The sequence below is a fragment of the Prionailurus bengalensis genome, chromosome F2 (genome assembly GCF_016509475.1).
Source record: "Prionailurus bengalensis isolate Pbe53 chromosome F2, Fcat_Pben_1.1_paternal_pri, whole genome shotgun sequence".
In the NCBI taxonomy this organism is placed as follows: domain Eukaryota; kingdom Metazoa; phylum Chordata; class Mammalia; order Carnivora; family Felidae; genus Prionailurus; species Prionailurus bengalensis.
The window spans coordinates 15,252,755-15,272,523 of record NC_057353.1 but is presented as its reverse complement, the minus strand read 5'-3'; the positions used below and the strand labels follow the sequence as shown (position 1 = coordinate 15,272,523).

The 19,769-nt window shown below is 36.8% G+C and overlaps 1 protein-coding gene across 3 annotated transcripts in view; it reads left to right on the top strand.

The window, feature by feature from the left end:
• Nucleotides 1-19,769, top strand: part of LOC122495460 (cytochrome P450 7B1) — a 178,057-nt gene that overhangs the window by 128,267 nt on the left and 30,021 nt on the right. For 2 of the 3 annotated variants that reach the window (XM_043601154.1, XM_043601156.1), the window contains exon 2: nucleotides 14,940-15,076. In XM_043601154.1, the coding sequence (XP_043457089.1) occupies nucleotides 14,940-15,076 (137 nt within the window). Of the gene's footprint in view, nucleotides 1-14,939; nucleotides 15,077-19,420; nucleotides 19,565-19,769 lie in introns of those variants that run through there. The other variant, XM_043601155.1, reaches the window with a different exon arrangement.

The window sequence follows — 19,769 nt, the reverse complement described above, 5'->3', positions numbered from 1 at the left end:
TTGGCTCTTCGGGGTCTTTTCTGGTTCCACACAAATTTTAGGGTTGTTTGTTCTAGCTCTGTGAAGAATTCTGGTGTTATTTTGATAGGGATTGCAAGGATAGAATTTTTAATTCTAGGAAAGGAGCAGAATGAATTTTAAATGCTCATTAACAGTCATTAAACACTGTTATGAGGAATTATCTGTAAGCTCTCAAGATGGTAGAATGGTCATTTACAGATCATATAGTGGCTTCTGTTTTTATAGGTCATACCCTATTTATAGAGGAGAGAAAAAACACCTTCTATACGTGCATGAGTCTTGTCAAAACTCACGTATTTCTGAGAAGGGATGAAGAAGTATCTGAGGAACTAGGAGAAAGATATGAATCTTTGCTTTTTTACTCTATTGGGAATTTAAAAATTTGCCATTTGGATGGTGGTCTGTGGAAAGAATTCATGTTTTACTGACTTTGGCATCACTTTGTTTAAGTCACAATTCAAAACATAGTTACATGTACATGCATGAGCATGCACGTGCACACACACACACACACCCTTCCCCAATGAGAAAAAAGAATATATCTGCACTTCAATTTTTTCTGCCAGTCTTCCCTAATCCCTCCAGCCCTAAAACAAGATAATATCACTTACAGGAGAGTTGGACTAATTTTGGGAACGGGGAAATAATAAAATCCCTTATCTAACCTGTGGTTTTAACTGACAAACTAGCATAACTGTAGAACCCACCATTTGCCCCTCTTTTCTGACTTCTTTTTTTTTTAAGTTTTTTTTTTTCAACGTTTTTTATTTATTTTGGGGACAGAGAGAGACAGAGCATGAACGGGGGAGGGGCAGAGAGAGAGGGAGACACAGAATCGGAAACAGGCTCCAGGCTCTGAGCCATCAGCCCAGAGCCTGACACGGGGCTTGAACTCACGGACCGCGAGATCGTGACCTGGCTGAAGTCAGATGCTTAACCGACTGCGCCACCCAGGCGCCCCTCTTTTCTGACTTCTAATGCCAGCCTTTCATATTGTGAAATATTCTATCTATTCTCACCACTGTAAATAGAAATGGACTCTAAATTTTTTATCTATAAACATGACTACAAATGACTTTAGCAGTAATCTCCAAAAAACTATAGTTAAGACAAATTCAAAATTAATTAATGTTAACTCTTTATATGAAGTGTATTTATTTATATTTGTATATTATGTTTTATTCCCAGAGTCCCTGAAAGCAAAATTAAAATTCATGATAGGTTATGGCTTCATCCATTTAACTAGCAAAGATAGGTATTCATTAAAATGACTATGTCCCCTTCTAATCACAATATGGTGAAGTCCATCAGCCCTACCAACACACACACAGCCTTGTTTTTAACTCTTAAAAAAAGCTAAGGATCATGAGATACTGAAGAAAGCTTCCATCATGAAAGAGAGAAAGCATTAAATAAATAAATAAATAAATAAATAAATAAATAAAAAGAGGGACTTCAAGGAAATAGACAATTCAGGGACAGAAGAAAATTCCTGCCCCCCCAAATTATATTTATCAGTCTTAGAGAGATAAGAGAAGAAATTGCATTCATAAAACAAGAACAGAATTTAATTTGTATAATGTGTAATCAGCACAAAAGAAGTCTGTGAAATTAGAAATCTAAGATTAGAAATAAAATAATCTGTGAAAGGGATTAAGTCCAGAAAGTCATTAAATGGAGCAAAAGAAAAATTGATGGAAAATAGGAGAGGCACTATATGAAAATTACAGGACCATATGTCTGACCATATTGAGAAAGATTTTAGAGAGTACTGAAAGAGATTGATAAAAATTAGTGATGGGTACACAGAAAACAAGGCAAACACAAAAACAAAGCAATTGAGCATTACCTCAATAATGATTCTGCTATAAATAGTGAAAATTTATTTCACAAAACAGTGAAAGGGTGCACATAAGAGAGGATAGCATGAGCAAAGGATGCTGCAAGCATTATGTTTAAAATAAAGAAGAGGCTATCTTTAATTTTAGAATTTGCAAACCTTATGATTTCTGTATACAAATATGATGCCGGGTCTTCCACGTTCCATGTTGTAATATTAGTGATGATGGATTTCTTGAGGTAGTCATACATTCTTTTTATACAGTGACCTAAAATAAATCATAAGCCAAAGTTAGGAACCAGTCTTTGAAGAGTATTTTTTTCCTGTTGAAAAGTCCTTTAATTCATGACAAAGTCAAAACATTGCCTTTCTAGGTGCCATGCACTGTGTTACAAATATAGAGATAGTATTAGCGTTTGCTATGCTAATAGTTTACTCAATATAAAGTATGGCTATGACTTCTTGCATTATGAAGCAGATGTGGCATATGGTCCTTAGGCTTTTTTATGAGCCTCCACCTAAGCAAACAAGTACCCTTGTATTGCTTTTCCTATGGTTCTGATAAGCTGTGCTTGATTATTTTAGTGTTGACCTTCAACATTTGAAACTATTTCTTCATTGGTTTTGGTTGTTGAAATGTCACCTGATAACTTGACTGTGCATTTATTTTATTTTTTTAATTTTTATGTATTTTTGAGAGAGAGAGAGAGCATGCACGAGTCAGGGGGGGCAGAGAGAGGAGACAGAGGATCTGAAGAGGACTGTGCGCTGACAACAGAGAGCCCAGTGCGGGGCTCAAACTCATGAACTGTGAGATTGTGACCTGAGCTAAAGTCAGATGCTTAACCTACTGAGCCACTCAAGCACCCTTGACTATGCATTCATATATTGTGGGCATTGATCTTTATATTGTTATTACCAAGGCTTTCTGGGTTAGCCCTCTAGTATAATTCAGTTTCACAAAACTGTGGGTTCTGATTTTTTATTAAACATTTCAAAATCAAACAATTTAATCAAATGTAAGAAATGATGAGTTAATGGAATTGATATCTCTTCCATGAAGTCCAATCAAATCTTATCTGTAAAATAAATTAGCAACTGATCATCTCAGAAATTACAAAATCAGTTGCATGGTTTTCTATTTTAATTAAGGAATTGAAATAACTTTCAATTATGAATCGATTTCCCTCTTTCAGAATTGTCTAAGCTGTTTAAACATTCTTGACTGGCTTTCTCCTAAGATACAGTGCTCTTCTTTGCCTCTTTTGTCTCTGTAAGTGGATTTGCTCAGAGAATGAAAAGCCTGAAAAGTTGTCATTTCTCCCCAAGTGGGTAGATGATTCTGGTGCCCCATCCTCTGACCAGCAAACCAAATATGGTAGCCCTAAACTAATACCTAAATTAGGCAAGTAAAGAAAGTATGAAAGCAAATGAAAAAAAAAATCTTAAAAGTTAGTATTCTTGAAAACTTTTTGGAAAGAGAAATCGGGAAAGAGCCACAATTAGATTTGTATTTTAGATGATCCCTGCTAGTGATCTGGAGATCAATAACAATAATACAGTAATAACAGCAGCTAACATTCTGAGGGCTTGCTATATGCCAGTCATTGCCTTCAGTTCTTATTTGTCACGTGAAGAAATTTCAACAGTATATCCGTTTTACAGGTGAGAAATCCAAGGCACAGATAGGTTAAATAAATTGGCCAAAGTCAGCAAACTGATGGTAGTTGGTAGAGCCTGGAACCTGAGCTATCAATAGCCATCAGGAGGCTATTGCAACAGTGTACATGAGAATGGATGAGGGCTTGAACTAGGGTCAAGTTCATAAACGTCTTCCAGTGTTGTAGTTATTGTGGGGCATGCTTGAGACTTGTTTTTTGTTTGGTTTTGGTTTTGGTTTTTGGTTTTTGTTTTGTTGTTTTTTGCTTTGGGTTTTTTTTTTTTTTAATATGCCTTGACATTATTTTACTGGTGCCAAACTGGGCATCCGTCCCAGTTTAAAAAAAAAAAAGCTCAATCATAGACTTCTCTGAGTAAAATCCTACATGGATGTGGTTTGGCTTCTTATCCAAAGAAGCACTTACAAATCACTCACTTGATCAAGGCATTAGTATAAATCTGCTAATGGAATTGAGTTTACAAGGCACATTCCACAGACAAAAGCTTTATTCGGATGACACAATCACAGAGATGAACTGACAGCTAAACGTTCAACTGGAATATGGCTTCAAAAGTTGCTCTCTATGGGTGTGAAGATATAGTCATGTTCATTTTGATTTTGCTATGATTCCATGCCAATAATGGGGAAATTTGTGACCATTCAGCATTGCTGGCTTTTACATTGTGTTACTTTTAATACTTTGATCAAAAGTGCTTGAACAGTGATACCTTTGCTACTGCCAATTGCCATCCTGATAGAGACAAAACATTTCAAGAGTAAAGGTTTTTTTTGTGAGCTGCAAAGTTAACAGAACTTTCTAGAGTGGTACGAAAGTTACCAAGGAACAGAGGGTTGAATCATTGATAGACTGAAAAATGACATTTTTATGTAGAGATTTTTCATTGATTCTTTGTGAGGCAGGTTTATGAACACCAGATGCCAATCACACAGCACCAGTGGATTTGCAAGATTATAAAACCGGGGAGAAAGTGAAGGTTAATCACAGGGTACAATAGAGATTACTTATGGTAATGAATTGCATAATTTTTCTAGACAGAGTTGGATTAATGTTCATCCTGAAAAGAGATTACGATAGTTGCGATTCTTGCAGTAAACAAATACTAAGCAGATCATTTTTGTTCAACATGTGAATCAAGAGTCCTAAAGAATCTATGAATCATCATACACAAGGAGGAAAAAATTAACCGACTCCCTAACTGTAAGTGTGAGATGCGCTGGGGTTTTGTGAGGGAACAGAGGCAGTGAGCTCTGCGCCACAGTTTCTTTGTCCGAGCGCAGCCTTGGAAAGACGCTCAGAGGCCCCAGTTGTCATAGTCCACTAGCTGCAACTCCATTTATAAAGAACACCCTGCCCTCTCATGGGTATCACAGAAACCAACTCTGCCCGCCTCATTAGTACGTCACCTGGAAGTGATGAGGTATCTCAGGTGGCACTGTGTGTCCGTATTTTGTACAGTTAACAGAGTCCGACCCTGGTGTCTGCTCTTCTCTTTTGGAGTGTGAGTGGGAAGGGTGCTCCTTGTCCTTGTGGGGAATCCCAGCCTTTTTCTCTGCTCACCCAATTAGGAATGTGGAGCTCATTTTTAGAATCAATCCTTGATTCATTTGTAGAGTGTACTTTTTTGCCATCACCTACATGTTACAAGACATTGCCTTCTATACATGGCTTTAATTTTAACAGTAAAATAGCATTTGTTTTTAAACTTCAAAAACAATACACTGAGGAAGGCACATCGCTTTTGTGAGATTCTTTCCCAAAATGTTACAACCTCAATCTGATCATGAGAAAACATCAGACACCCCAAATTGAGGGACATTTTACAAGTAAATGCCAAATACTCTTCAAAGAAGTATGTTTGTATCATGCAAATTAGAAGACACCAGCTTCCAAACTCCCATAATCTCACCACCAAGCATAATGACCATTAACATCTTAAAGTATCCCCGCCCTTTCTCTTTGTATTATATCCCTTACCACATTTTTTTGAGGAAAATACTGTTGTGCCTATGGTTACTTAACTGCTTTATTAACTTACAGATATATACATATACATGTGTGTACATATATATATAGTATATATTGTATATATATGTATGTATATACAATATATACTATATATGTATATGTATATATCTGTAAGTTAATAAAGCAGTTAAGTATAATATTAAGTATAATATTAAGTATATTAAGTGCATATAATATATAGCATATAATTATAATTATAATATATACTATATATAATATACACTTAATATATACCTATATTATATAAGTATATATTATATATATAATATATACCTAACATATATTATATATATAATATATACTTGATATAATATTAAGTATTTAATAGTAAGTATAATACATATATAATAATTGCATATATATAATTGCATATATAATATTTACATATATTGCAAATATATATAATATTGCAATATAAAATTGCAATATTTATAATTGAATATATGTATATATATATATATATATATATATATATAAAGAGAGAGAGAACAAATTTCTCCAAAAAGTCAATACTGATGGATTCTGTGAGTGTCTTATAGTGGCCTATTGTGTCTCTGTGTGTCAATAAAGACTCAAGGCAAGATAATCTTCACAGCCTTCACATCACGTCATTGCTTCTATCTGCCCCTCTTTGCACTGTGAAGCCAGTGGACATCATCAACTCAGTCCGCCAGGGTCTTTGTACTCAGGAAGTGACTCCATATGAGGCTTCAGTTCCTCATCTTCATGAGCCACATTCATGCACGGAATTTTCATGATTTGCCCTAATGCGCCTCTCGCAGACATGGAGGATGAGAAGTGTCTTGACAGGTTTTCACATTCTATGGACAAGTACAAGTGAATATGGTGAATTCACTATTGCTTTCTCTGATCCTTAAAAAGTTGTCCATCAAAATGCAGGCATATGATGACCAGAATACATACGATGACTCTTAGGCTCCACACATCCACCATGGAGCCATCTCACTTTTGGCCCTGGAAAGAGTTCCAAGGCATTATAAGGAAGCTGCCACACAAGGCATCCAACTTATTGCCAAAGGGGAACTCATTGCTGAAGCAAAAGTCTGCAAACTTGATGTTTATGTCAGTTTCCAATAGTTGGTTTTCTGCCTTTAGGTCTATGGACAGTACCCTTTTGGAGGCAATACTGTACAGCAGACACTCTCTGGCAGAATTTTCCTGGGGCCCTTTCTCTTTCATACTGCCATGATCCACTAGGTAATTGAACAGCCCTTCCTCACTAGCGTCTCCATGACAAGGTAGACTGTTCCTGTCTCCATCATTTCAAATAATTTCATAATGTTGGGGTGATCCAAGGCCCTCAATATTTTGACTTTATAGGATACTTAACAGGATTGACTCCTGTTAATGATCTTCATGACCATCTCTTTTTCAATCAGGATGTGTCAGGTTAACTTCACCTCGGCAAAGATATCCTTGCCCATGGTAGTTGCCAACCTGGGTCTTTCCCTCAGCAGAGATGACTGAGAGACCCGGCGGTGTGTTACACTTACTTGGAGGCACCATGTCCCAATGTCAGCTCAAAACCGGGAAAAGCTAGGGAGAAACTTGACCCAAATTACTTCAAAAGAAAATCACTTTCAAAGCATACCTGAAAAACTGATCTTTATGATGGAATCAACATAATGCCAGACAAAAATAAAGGTAAACAAAAACATTAACAAACTAAATTTTAAAAATGCAAAAAAACAAGAATAAAAAATAAGAAAAAGATTTAAAAAGAATTTCTTTTATGATTAAATTTTTCACTTTTTCTTTAAAGTGAAAATAATTAGGGGCGCCTGGGTGGCTCAGTCGGTTGAGCGTCCGACTTCGGCTCAGGTCGCGATCTCACGGTTCGTGAGTTCAAGCCCCGCGTCAGGCTCTGGGCTGATGGCTCAGAGCCTGGAGCCTGCTTCCGATTCTGTGTCTCCCTCTCTCTCTGCCCCTCCCCCATTCATGCTCTGTCTCTCTCTGTCTCAAAAATAAATAAACATTAAAAAAATTTTTTTTAAGTGAAAATAATTAATAGACAAAGTAGACAAAAACCCTACAATGCCAAGGAAGAAACTAACTTTAGTCAAAGTCCCCACAGGTCATTGAAAACCAGCTTCCCGAGCTAGAAGGTACAAAATCCTCCGCCCAGCCAACATCTTAAATAGGTGCTTGGGATTCCCTAACAATGGCCTCTTATGAGGACATGGCAAGAAACTGGCTTATGGCCAGGGATAAGGCACAGCAATTTTCTCACTTTTTGGATTCTAGAACGCTTTACTCTTTTTTAACGTTTTTTTTTAATTTTTTTTCAACGTTTTTTATTTATTTTTGGGACAGAGAGAGACAGAGCATGAACAGGGGAGGGGCAGAGAGAGAGGGAGACACAGAATCGGAAACAGGCTCCAGGCTCCGAGCCATCAGCCCAGAGCCTGATGCGGGGCTCGAACTCACGGACCACGAGATCGTGACCTGGCTGAAGTCGGACGCTTAACCGACTGTGCCACCCAGGCGCCCCTAACGTTTTTATTTCAATTCCAGTTAGTTAACATACAGTTTCAGGTATAAAATATAGTGATGCAACATTTCTGCACATCACCCAATGCTCATCACAAGAAGTGCACTCTTTAATTCCCATCACCTATTTAACCCATCCTCCCACCCCCTTTCCTCTGGGAACCATCAGTTTAGAGCTCTTTACTCTTAAAAAATACTGTATTTTGTATCAGTTTACACACTGCCCAATACTAATACTTTAGAATTGTCTATATTTTTAAAAAATATTAATTAAAAAAATGTGAACTTACATAACAATTTCTTGCTTAAAGTTTATTGTAGAGAGAGAGGTATCTATATCTATAGAGATACATATGCTCTATTTTATAGGGCAATTTGAGGTTTACAGAAGAATTGAGAGGAAACTGCAGAGTTCCCATGTAACCCCCCCACCTTCCTATCCCCATAATTTCCGCAAATATTAACATCTTGCATTAGTATAGTGTGTTTGTTACAATTGACCCAATATTAATACATTAAAATTAACTAAAGTGCTGGTTTGCATCAGGGATCATTTTTGTGTTGTACATTATATGGGTTTTGACAAATGTATAATGACATATGTGCATAGTTACAGTAACACACAGAACAGTTTCGCTCTAGTAAAAATCCTATGTGCTACACCTGTTCATCCCTCTCTCCCCCAAACCTTTGGCAACTACTGATCTTTTAATAGGTATAGTTTTGTCTTTTCCAGAGTGTCATAGACTTGTCATTATACAGTATGTAGCCTTTTCGGATTGGCTTAATTCACTTGGCAATATGTGATTAAGGTTCTTCCATGTCTTTTTGTGGCATGATAGCTCATTGCTTTTTATCACTGAATAATATTCGACCAACCAGATTTACCAATTGAAGGATATCTTGATTGTTCCCAGGTTTTGGCAATTGTGACTAAAGTTGCTATAAACACTTGTGTGCAGGTTTTTGTGTGGACACAAGTTTTCAACTCATTTGGGTAAATACCAAGGATCACAGTTGCTGGGTCATATGGTTAGAGTATGTTTAGTTTTATAAGAAACTGCCAAACTGGCTTCCAAAGTAGCTGTACCATTTTGTATTCCCACCAACAATGAGAGTTTCTGTTGTTCAGCATTTTTGTCAGCATTTGGGGCAGTCAGTGTTTTGAGTTTGGCCCTTCTAATAGGTGCGTACTAGTAGCTCACTGTTATTGTAATTTGAACTTCTCTGATAATATGTGATGTGGGGCATCTTTTTATGTTTATTTGCCATCTGTATGTCTTCCTCAATAAGATGTCTGTTCAGATCTTTTGCCCATTTTTAATTATTTTTTTTCTTATTGTTGAGTTTTAAGAGTTCTTTGTATATGTTGGTTGTTACTCCCTTATCAGGTATGTGTTTTGCAAAAATTTCTCTTCCAGTTTGAAACATGGGTTTTCATTCTCTTCACAGTGTATTTTGCAGAGCAAAAGTTTTTAATTCTAATGAAGCTGTTTGTTTGTTTTTTTTCATGGATCATACTTTTGATGTTGTATCTAAAAAGTAATTGCCAGCCCCAAAGTCATCTAGATTTTTCTTATGTTATCTGCTAGGACTTCTGTAGTTTTGCATTTTACAATTAGGTCTCTGATCTATCTTGAGTTAATTTTGTGAAAGGTATAAGAATTGTGTCTAGATTTCTAGTTTTGTGAGAGGATGCCATTATTCTACCCCCATTTGTTGAAAAGGCTATCCATTCTCCATTGAATTACTGTGCTCCCTTGTCAAACATTGGTTGACTATATTTGTGTTGGTCTAATTTTGGGCTTTCTCTTCTGTTCCACTGACCTGTTTGTCTATTTGTTTACCAATAACACACTGTCTTGATTACTATTGCTTTATAATAAGTATTGAAGTGGAGTAGTATCACTCTTTCCACTTTGTTCTTGTCCTTCAATATTATATTGGCTCTTCTGGGTCTTTTCCCTTCCCCTATAAGCTTTAGAATCTGTTTTGTCAATATCCACAAAATAATTTTCTGGCGTTCTGGTCAGGATTGCATTGAATCTGTAGATAAAGCTGAGAAGAACGAACATCTTGAGAGTATTGAGTCTCCCTATTGATGTGCATGGGATATCTCTCCATTTATTTAACTTTTATTTGATTTATTTCCTCCAAGTTTTGTAGTTTTTCTTATGTAGATTTTGTACATATTTTTTTAGATTTATACCAAAGTATTTCATTTTTATGGGTACCAATGTAAATGGTCTTTTCTTTCAAAGTCCACTTATTCACTGCTGGTAAATAGGAAAGCAATTTATTTTTGTGTATTAATGTTGTATTCTGCTACCTGGCCATAATTGCTTATTAGTTCCAGGAGGGGTTTTTTTTTGTTGATTCGTGGAGATTTTCTGTATAGACAATCATGTCATCTGCAATAAAAACAGTTTTAATTCTTCTACCTTGTATTTTCTGTTCTTGTGTTATTGCATTTCAGTATAATGTCAAACAGGAGTTGTTAAAGGGGTATCTTTGCCTTGTTTTAGATCTTAGCAGGGAAGTATTTAGTTTCTCACCATTAAGTATGATGTTAGTTGTAAGGTTTTTTGTAGATGTTCTTTATCAAGTTGAATTTTCCTCTCATCCTGGTTTTCTGAGAATTTTTTCATGAATAGGTGTTACATTTTGTAAAATAATATTTCTGTATCTATTGATATGATCAGATGATTTATTTTCTTTATCCCTTTGAATTAATGGATTACATTAACTACATTTAATTGATTTTTGAATATTGAAGCAGCCTTAAATACCTAGAATATATTTCACTTGCTCCTAATGTATAATAATCCTTTCTATACTCTGTTGAGTTCAATTTACTATTATTTTGTTGAGGATTTTTAAATCTATGTTATTTTTGTTGATCCATAATTTTCCTTTTTGTCATGTTTTTGTCTGGTTTTGTATTAGAGTAATGCTGTCCTTATAGGATGAGTTAGGAAGTGTTTTCTCTGCTTCTCTTTTCTAGAAGAGATTAGAGAGAATTGGTAACATTTCCTCAAATGTCTGATAAAATTCACCAGTGAGCTCTAGACCTGGCTCCTTCTGCTTTGGAAGATTATAAATTATTGATTCAGGGGCACCTAGGTGGCTCATCGGTTAAGCACCTGACTCTTGGTTTCAGCTCAGGTCATGATCTCATGGCTTTGTGGGTTCAAGCCCCGCATGGGGCTCCATGCTGGCAGTGTGGAGCCTGCTTGGGATCTTTCCCCCTCCCTCTCTCTCTGCCCCTACCCTACTTGTGCTGTTTCTCTCTCTCTCTCAAAATAAATAAACTTCAAAAGATATATATTGATTCAATTTATTTGATAGATGCATACTAATTCAGATTACCTATTTCTCCTTGTGTGAGCCCTGTGGAGCCCTCGTAAGTCTGGCCCCTTAGGAGATTTTATATCATAAGTTAGTCCTTGCTCAGTCTCCAGCAATTGGTCAATTACCCTTTTCAGTGTCTCTCTTAAAGACTCCAGCAGCAGCCTCTGTTCCCAGTAAGCTATGATTTTCTGTATTCACCTGTCTCTATAGCTTTCAGGGCAGTGGTTTGCCCGGTGGCATCAATTCTGTAATGAATCTAAGAAGAGTTATTGATATTCAGTTTGTTCAGCTTTTTTCTTGTGGTGAAGATGGGAGTGATGCCTTCCAAGCTCCTTATATAGATAGCAGGGAGAGTTGATGAAGAAAACAGTTCATACAGAGAATAAAAGAGAAAAACCATGTATGTTACAATGTATGTGAATAGCCCAGAAAACTAATCCTGTTCTGTATAGCACAACTACTTTCATATATGAATGGAAAACATTTAAGGTTAATATTATCATTCTCAAGTTAAAATTTCTTTTTTTATCTTTTAATGTTTATTAATTTTTGACAGAGAGAGAGACAGAGCATGAGCAGGGGAGCGGCAGAGAGAGAGGGAGACACAGAATCCAAATAGGTTCCAGGCTCTGAGCTGTCAGCACAGAGTCTGACTCGGGACTCGAACTCACAGGCCACGAGATCATGACCTGAGCCGAAGTCGGACGCTCAACCAACTGAGCCACCCAGGCGCCCCTATCATTCTTAAGTTAAAAAACAACTGGGTGTCTACATAGCTAGTGTATTAGAGTTAAAATCCCAGTATTAAGGGTGCCTGCGTGGCTCAGTCACTTAAGTGACTTTTTTTTTTTTTGCTAAGTTTTTTTTTAATATAATTTATTGTCAAATTGGCTAACATACAGTGTGTACAGCATGCTCTTGGTTTTGGGGGTAGATTCCCGTGTTCTATTGCTTACATACAATACCCAGTGCTCATCCCAACAAGGGCCCTCCTCAATGTGACTGACTCTTGAGTTCAGTTCAGGTCATGATCTCATGGTTCGTGAGACCAAGCCCCATGTCAGGCTCTGCACTGACAGTATGGAGCCTGCTTGGAATTTTCTCCCTCCCTCTCCCTCTGCACCCACCCTGCCTCCCCCACTTGTGCACATACATGCACAAGAACTCTCTAAAAAAAAAATCAAGAACTTGGGTTTAATCATTGAGAACCTTTTATAAGCTCTAATTTGTAAAATTTACAGGATGTGTCCTTGTAGTGTCTTAAATAGTAAAGAGGATATTTGAGGAAGTATATACCATCAGAGTGGGATTAAGAGGGGGTGTGGACCACAGTTTTTCTTTTTGTTTTTTGTTTTTTGCATTTTTTTTAATTTATTTTTTTTATTTTTTAAATTACCCACTGTTGCTTCAGAACCTGTTCTTTTTAAGCTTTGGGACCTGATCATTCCCAAGAAACATTAGGCATCTATTCTCTCATTCAGCAGTGGGCAGTGGATATTTCATTTTCAAAGTCACAGAGCATGAGAGAGACAAATAGCAGTATTTACACTGTGCCATATGTCAGCAGGCCTTTCTGGATCATTATGGTGATGTCTTTCCTCTCTAAATAATTTTTACAAATGTACTGATGAAGACAGATTTTTGTGGTCTGTCTTTGATGGGTCATAAGATGAACCAGCACTATATTTTTTGCAGAAAATATGCGTAGTTGTGACATGGTATTTCATACTTTTGAGCTTATTGCTGCCAAAATGAACATAGCTGTAAGAAATGATGATCCTCTCATCTTTGTAACAGTAAAATGGCTTCCTAATGTGTTTCCCTAACTCTGAACATTAACTTAATATTCCCCTGGATTTCTGAGTTCAATCCTTTCCCCCCGCGGAAATCCCGTGAAGAATACAGCTTTTGACCAAATGACAGAGCATAGAGGATGAAATTAGTTGCATTAAATTATGATATGACAAAAAGCCTTTCAAAATCTTTGTCACAATGCAACATTCAAGCAACATTAAACAAACCAGAGTAAAAATAGACCAAGGAAGAGAGTTAATATTTTTAAAGGAAATCTTGTGAACTAAGATCACTTACGAATTTTGAAAGCCATTGATTTATAGCCGGTATGCTATGGCAGTTTCTAATTTGGAGATCCTACCTTACAATCATATATGTTGTCTCCTCTTGTTTAATCTATGGATATAGAATTAACTGTTAAAATACTTTTTTGGTACACTTTTAAATTTCTCAAAAAAACAAGTCTCCATTGGGAAAGTTAGCATTTAAGAAAGTAACAGAGAAAGGGAGGAAGCATAAGATATACACTTTTATGCAATGTTTATTGTCTTTCTAAGTATATGTATCTAAATAACAGCATACATTTTATAAATTATTATAAAAATCAATTTTATTCTAAAAACAGAAAGAAGAGTTTTGATACCTTTTTCCTTTATTTCTACCATACTTTGGGTTTATTTTGTGTTAGTTTATTTCCTTTTTCCCCTGAAAGATCTGATGTTTATGTTTTAAGTTTAATTCTACCATGTTGGGATGTGGGAAAATAAAAGCTTTTGATAGGGTTAATCTAGCTACATAAAAGTCCATGTTGAATATGATCATAATCTTGAACTTTGATTAGGTCTGAGCTAGTAATATCTTGTGATTAATCAAAATGGGTTGTACTGCCTGTAGTATAAGTCATCTTCACAGATGGGATAGAGAATTATCAGAGTTCTCTTGAATATTTGTTTTAATCCCTTCTAGGATAAAATGGCTTTGGATTTTTTTTTTAAACTTTAAATCAGATTGAGTTCACCAAATAAATGAAGAAGAAGAAATTTTGAAGTCTAGTTTTGCTAGGATTATAGGTCAAAAAAGAAGGAACTTGTTTTTTAATTCACAATATTTCAATGTTTCGTTGAATGTGTTTCATATGTTGTCTTGTAAAATTTAATAAATATTCCTATTCATTTTGTAGTTGAATGAAAACTTTATGAAAGGATATAACAAGATATACTTCATGGAAACAATGTTGAAGTTTTTACTGTTCCCAACAGCATAAAAGATTTTTCAAGATTATTAATTGTCCCTCTTCTAATGATATAATCCTAGCCTAAAGTGACATCTGATAACAAAGAACTTTACTTTGGCAAGTGAAGTACCTGACATCTAACACTCAGAACAGTACAGACAGAGCTCATACATAAAATGGTTACTAAGTGTAGCTGTCATTTCAATCAGCCATTTGAGTCTTACAAGATAACAAAGTTCTTCAAAAAGTTGCTCACCAAAAGCTATGAGTTGAACTGTATACCCCAAAACCCACACATACTGGTGGGGCTCAATAAATCCATGTCTTTGATTATATAAGAATCATTGAATAAAAGAACGGAATTAGCTGTGCAATTCATCCATTCACTTCTAGAGTGGATTCATAACTCACATGTATTAAAATAGGGACTTAATTTTTTCTTGTGTTTGTTTGTTTGTTTGTTTGTTTGTTTTTCTCATAGGAGACCTGGTGAGCCTCCATTGATAAAAGGCTGGCTTCCTTACCTTGGAGAGGCCCTGAACTTCCAAAAGAATCCTTTAGGTTTCATGAAAACACTTCAAAAGCAACATGGTGACACTTTCACTGTTCTCCTTGGGGGTAAGCAGCACTTCTATAAGTACCTTCCATAAGTCATAAGTTCTTGGGGTGTCTGGCTGGCTCAGTTGGTAGAGTGTGCAACTCTTGATCTCAGGGGCATGAGTTCAAGCCCCGCACTGAGTGTGGAGCCTACTTAAAATTTAAAAGAAACAAAAAACAGAAAAGAAAAATGCTTAAAAAAATAATAAATTCTCAGTTGATTTTTTTCTCAGTTGTTCTTAAGTTGTATTTTTCTCTAGGCAAAATATGGAATGTTTATATATTATTGTTTCATTTGTAGGCTAATACAAAAGAAAACTATTTCTTTGAGTACAGTAATTTTCACATTAAAAACAAAGTTTTTACACCAAGTGTAAAAGTCTTGAGGGTACCTAGGGAACCCTGCTGTCCTCCCATCACCTGCCATTTTGGCTTAATTTGGCTTGGTTTTAAGAATTGTTTGGGGCACCTGGGTGGCTCAGTCGGTTCAGCTTCTGACTTCGGCTCAGGTCATGATCTAGCACTCCATGGTTCAGGCCCTGCGTCGGGCTCTGTGCTGGCGGCTCAGAGCCTGGAGGCTGCTTCGAATTCTGAGTCTCCCTCTCTCTCTGCCCCTCCCCCACTTATTCTCTCTCTCTCTCTCTCTCTCTCTCTGTCAAAAATAAATAAACATTAAAAAATTAAAGAATAAAAAGAATGGTTCAAGGGGAAAAAAGGGTAGAGTGTATTAACAGACTTTATTTTATACAGCAGTTTTAGGTTTAAAGAAAATTGATCAAAGATTACCCATATATCCTGTTTCCCTTGATCATAGTTTTCCTTATTATTTCTTACTATAGTATATCCCATAATTTGTCACAGCTGATGAGCTGATGTTGATACATTATTAAAGGTCTGTGGTTTACATTAGGGTCCACCCTTTGCGTTGTACAGTTCTTTGAGTTTTGACAAACGTATGTCATGGATCCACCATTTCCTGGATATTATTCACTATCATAGAGGATAGTGTAACTGCCCCCCAAATCCTCTGGGTTCCACATACTCATTCTGCTTTCCTCCCGACCTGATCCCCTAGCAACCACTGATCTAGAATGTATTTTTTTACAATGTATTTTTAATTTTGAAGTGTTTGTTATGCTTCTCACTTGAATAAAATGCTTACAAAAGAAAAAAGAAAACTACAGCAAGATTACTAAACATCCCAATATCATAGGGCTGAGAGGAAAAGTTGGAATGTTCTTCTCTCATCCTCCTTTAAGGCCCATGTTGTCCAGCTGTATGAGCTAAATAGCTAAATAGCTGCTGTGTAACAAACCTCCCCCAAATTTAATGCCTTAAAGCAACCAATCTTGCCTGAATCACTTTTGTGGCTTGAGTCATCTGGCTGCTTAACTGGGAACTGGATGTTCCAAGATGGCTTCATCACGTGCCTGGCTGGGCCTCTGTGTCCACACGATGTTTCATTCTCAAGAAGTTGTCCTTACATGGCAGCTAGTGTTTCAGGTGGGTGAGAGGAAAAGCTGCAGAGCCTCCTGAGAACTGGGCTGAGTTATTACAAAACCTCTCTTCCACCACATTTTATTAGTCAGAGCAGTCGTAGCCCAGCCCCAACTCAAGGGTAGGGAAATAAACTTCACCACTCTCTGGGAAGAATGGCAGAGTCCCATTGCAAAGGAGCATGTGTAGAGAGATAGAAAGAGTTTACTGTAGCCATCTTCGCACAGTCTTTTATATCAGCTTATCACTGGACTAGCTATTTCTTTTCTTCACCTTTCATGTCCTATGTCCCATAAATCTGATCTCTACAGATTAGATTATCTGCACTTCTTTGCCCTCTGACTTCTAGTTGAGCGTGCTGGAGGGAGGAAAAGAAAGGCCTTTCCAGGCTGTTCTAGCTCCCCATCTCTCATTGGGCTGTAGCAACATAGTTCACTCACCTTCCTTTCCTTCCCAAGAAGAATGAAGCCATCAGGTATGATCTCAGACCCTCACCTATCTTCCGGATATCCTTGTGTCTCACAGCTATCCTCCCTACATTTTCCCTAATTTCAAAGAATGTTTAAGACAATTACCTGTCCTCGTGACCATAACGTCCTGCCTCCAAAGCTCCGGTTTCATTATTTATTCTTCCCAAACATATGTCTTCATTTTTCTTTCCCTCTTAGGCCCTTACTTAAAGCTTAAAATAGCCATACTTAAGCTTCTCCTATATTCTCCTTCTAGGTACCTTTCGTTTCTTTTTTTTTTTTTCTCTTTTGCATCCAGATTTTTTAAGTTACCTACATTTGCTCCCATGCTTGCTTATCTCCTAGATACCTCCTACTTGGAACAAGCCATCTGCCTTGCTGAGGACATTAATGGGCCCTCACCTGACTAGACCTCTCTACTTTGTTTGACCATACAAATCTCTCATTCCTTCTCAGAACGCCCTCTTCTTTCACTCTGGTGACACTGCACCTCTGGTTCTTTCACTGACTGAGGATTCCTTAAACTGGGTCATCTTTACTTAAACACCTTTCTTTGCTCAACCCTTTTACCTTCCTCTAACCAGCCTTGGAATTTTATGTTCTGTTCCTAAAGAATTTAGGTAATTTCTTCTTACTGCAATTACTCTGTTGAGTATCAGAAGCAACCTTTTGTACATAGAGCAACTTTATTTCAGTGCTGCCATTTTAATGTAATTGGGAGAAAAACAGCGACCCAACTGGATGAAATTATCAGCACGGCTTGCCTTCTTGCATGAACAGGCAGTATCCATTTCATCACAACCTAGTGGCAAGTCTCTCCCTACACTCCGATTTCAGAAAAATTGAAATGGAAAAAAACATCATGCATCTGGAGCAACTGCATATCTAATGGAATCCTCACAAGGCTCCCCAAGACTGGGCTCCCCTACCTCTCTGGCCTCGGCTGTTGCTACCGCTTGCCTTGTGCTTAATGCACTATTAATACGCCAAATTGTTTGAAATTTCTCCTCACACACGATGCCCTTTTGTGCCTGTGTTTTGTCGTGCTGTTTTTTCTGCCTGAGTGCCGTTCTTCTGCTTGTGAGTCATCCTGAAAAGATGACTGACACGGGTTCATCTTTTGAGGTCATAGTCACATTACACTTCCTCCCCAAAGCATCATTGACCATCTCTTCTCCCCTGTTATGTTTAACGCCTCTTCTCCAGGCTCCCATTACGCTCAGTATCACTCTGTCATGGCATTTAATAAATTGTGAATTTATTGTTAATTCATTTGTCTATTTACCTTCATTATTCTTTATCTCCTCTATTGCCAGCATTTAGACCAGAGCTCAGCACTGATTGATTCACAATAAATAGTTGATGAGGATATTCCCAATACCTTAGAGCTGATGAAACACTTACTATAATACAAATAAAGGCCATACCTGGTGCTTCTATTCTAAGTGATCTTTTGGCTTCATAATAACAAAACTATATTCTTCACTTAAAAAAGAAATCACTCTTACTTAAAAACTTAAACTTTATGTCCTAATGAGTAGACACAAATTATTGATCTTCTCAGTTTTCCCTTTTAATACATTATGCAAAAATAGCCTGAGATGATTAAGATGATTAAACAGAAACTTGTGGTAGAGTTGGATAATGTTATTCACTGTTCAAAAAAGAACCAATTTCCACTGACACTTGATATCTTAATCTTAGACGCTAAGAAGCTTGTTGAATTTCTGATGTCTAAATAATTTGACCATGGTTATGCTCTTGAACTCAACACTACACAACCACAGTTGAATATGTACCACTACTCCCCTTTGGCTCCTTACCAGAGTTTGTATTAATTCCTGTCAAGATACCCTGTTAACGTATTTGCTTCTAATGATCAGTTTGCAAAATAGCTCCTTTGGAAAATGTGAAATGAGGAACGGGGCCTTCCACCCTTGTCCCGTAATGTGATTTCGGTTACTGTATGCTCTTGCATGATGAACAAATGATTGTCATCCCCAAAAGTCTCAAGGGACACGGATGTCATCTTAATAAAGAAATTAAAAGGTACATCTTTTCATGAGAAACCACGTAAATTCGTGCCCTGTCGCAGAAAATAGTTCTCTAATTGGTTTTGTGTGGTGGTGCAGAGGAACAGTTTTCCCTAGATGTCACCCCAGCGAAGCACCACTGTACATCATTGTCAGCAGCTAGTGAAATCTCCCTAATAAGAGGGAGAGTATAAAATGTGATCATCCTCAGAAACTAAAATGTTCATTCATATTTCACTTTCAAACTAATATTTTCAGCTTGATGTTTTAAAAAATTCTATTGAAAAACTAAGCATGGAGATTAAAAGCTCATAATTAAGGAAAATCTCTTTAAAATCCAAATTTATCTCATATTTGTTGACTAGGCATTTCTATATCTAAAGGCTCAAATAGTTGTCCTGAATTCCCATGGATGTGTCTCTGGATAGCACCAAATACCTGAAATGAAAACATAAAAATTCAATTTATAACTATCCAGATGTCAGACGTTCTGTGTACAAGACAACTGGGTGAATAATTTAATTTTTCTTATATTCACTGATGTACTTTGCGTTATGTAGCTTCACCTTCCTAAAAGAAGTGATTTCGAAAGAATTGAAAGGGCTGCCGAGTTAGTAAAGTATCATGCACAGGTTATACAGGAATGCTAGAATTAGTATCTTTAGACTCAGCTCTGAAAAGGGACAAGAATGAAATTGTTGTTAAAGAAGACAT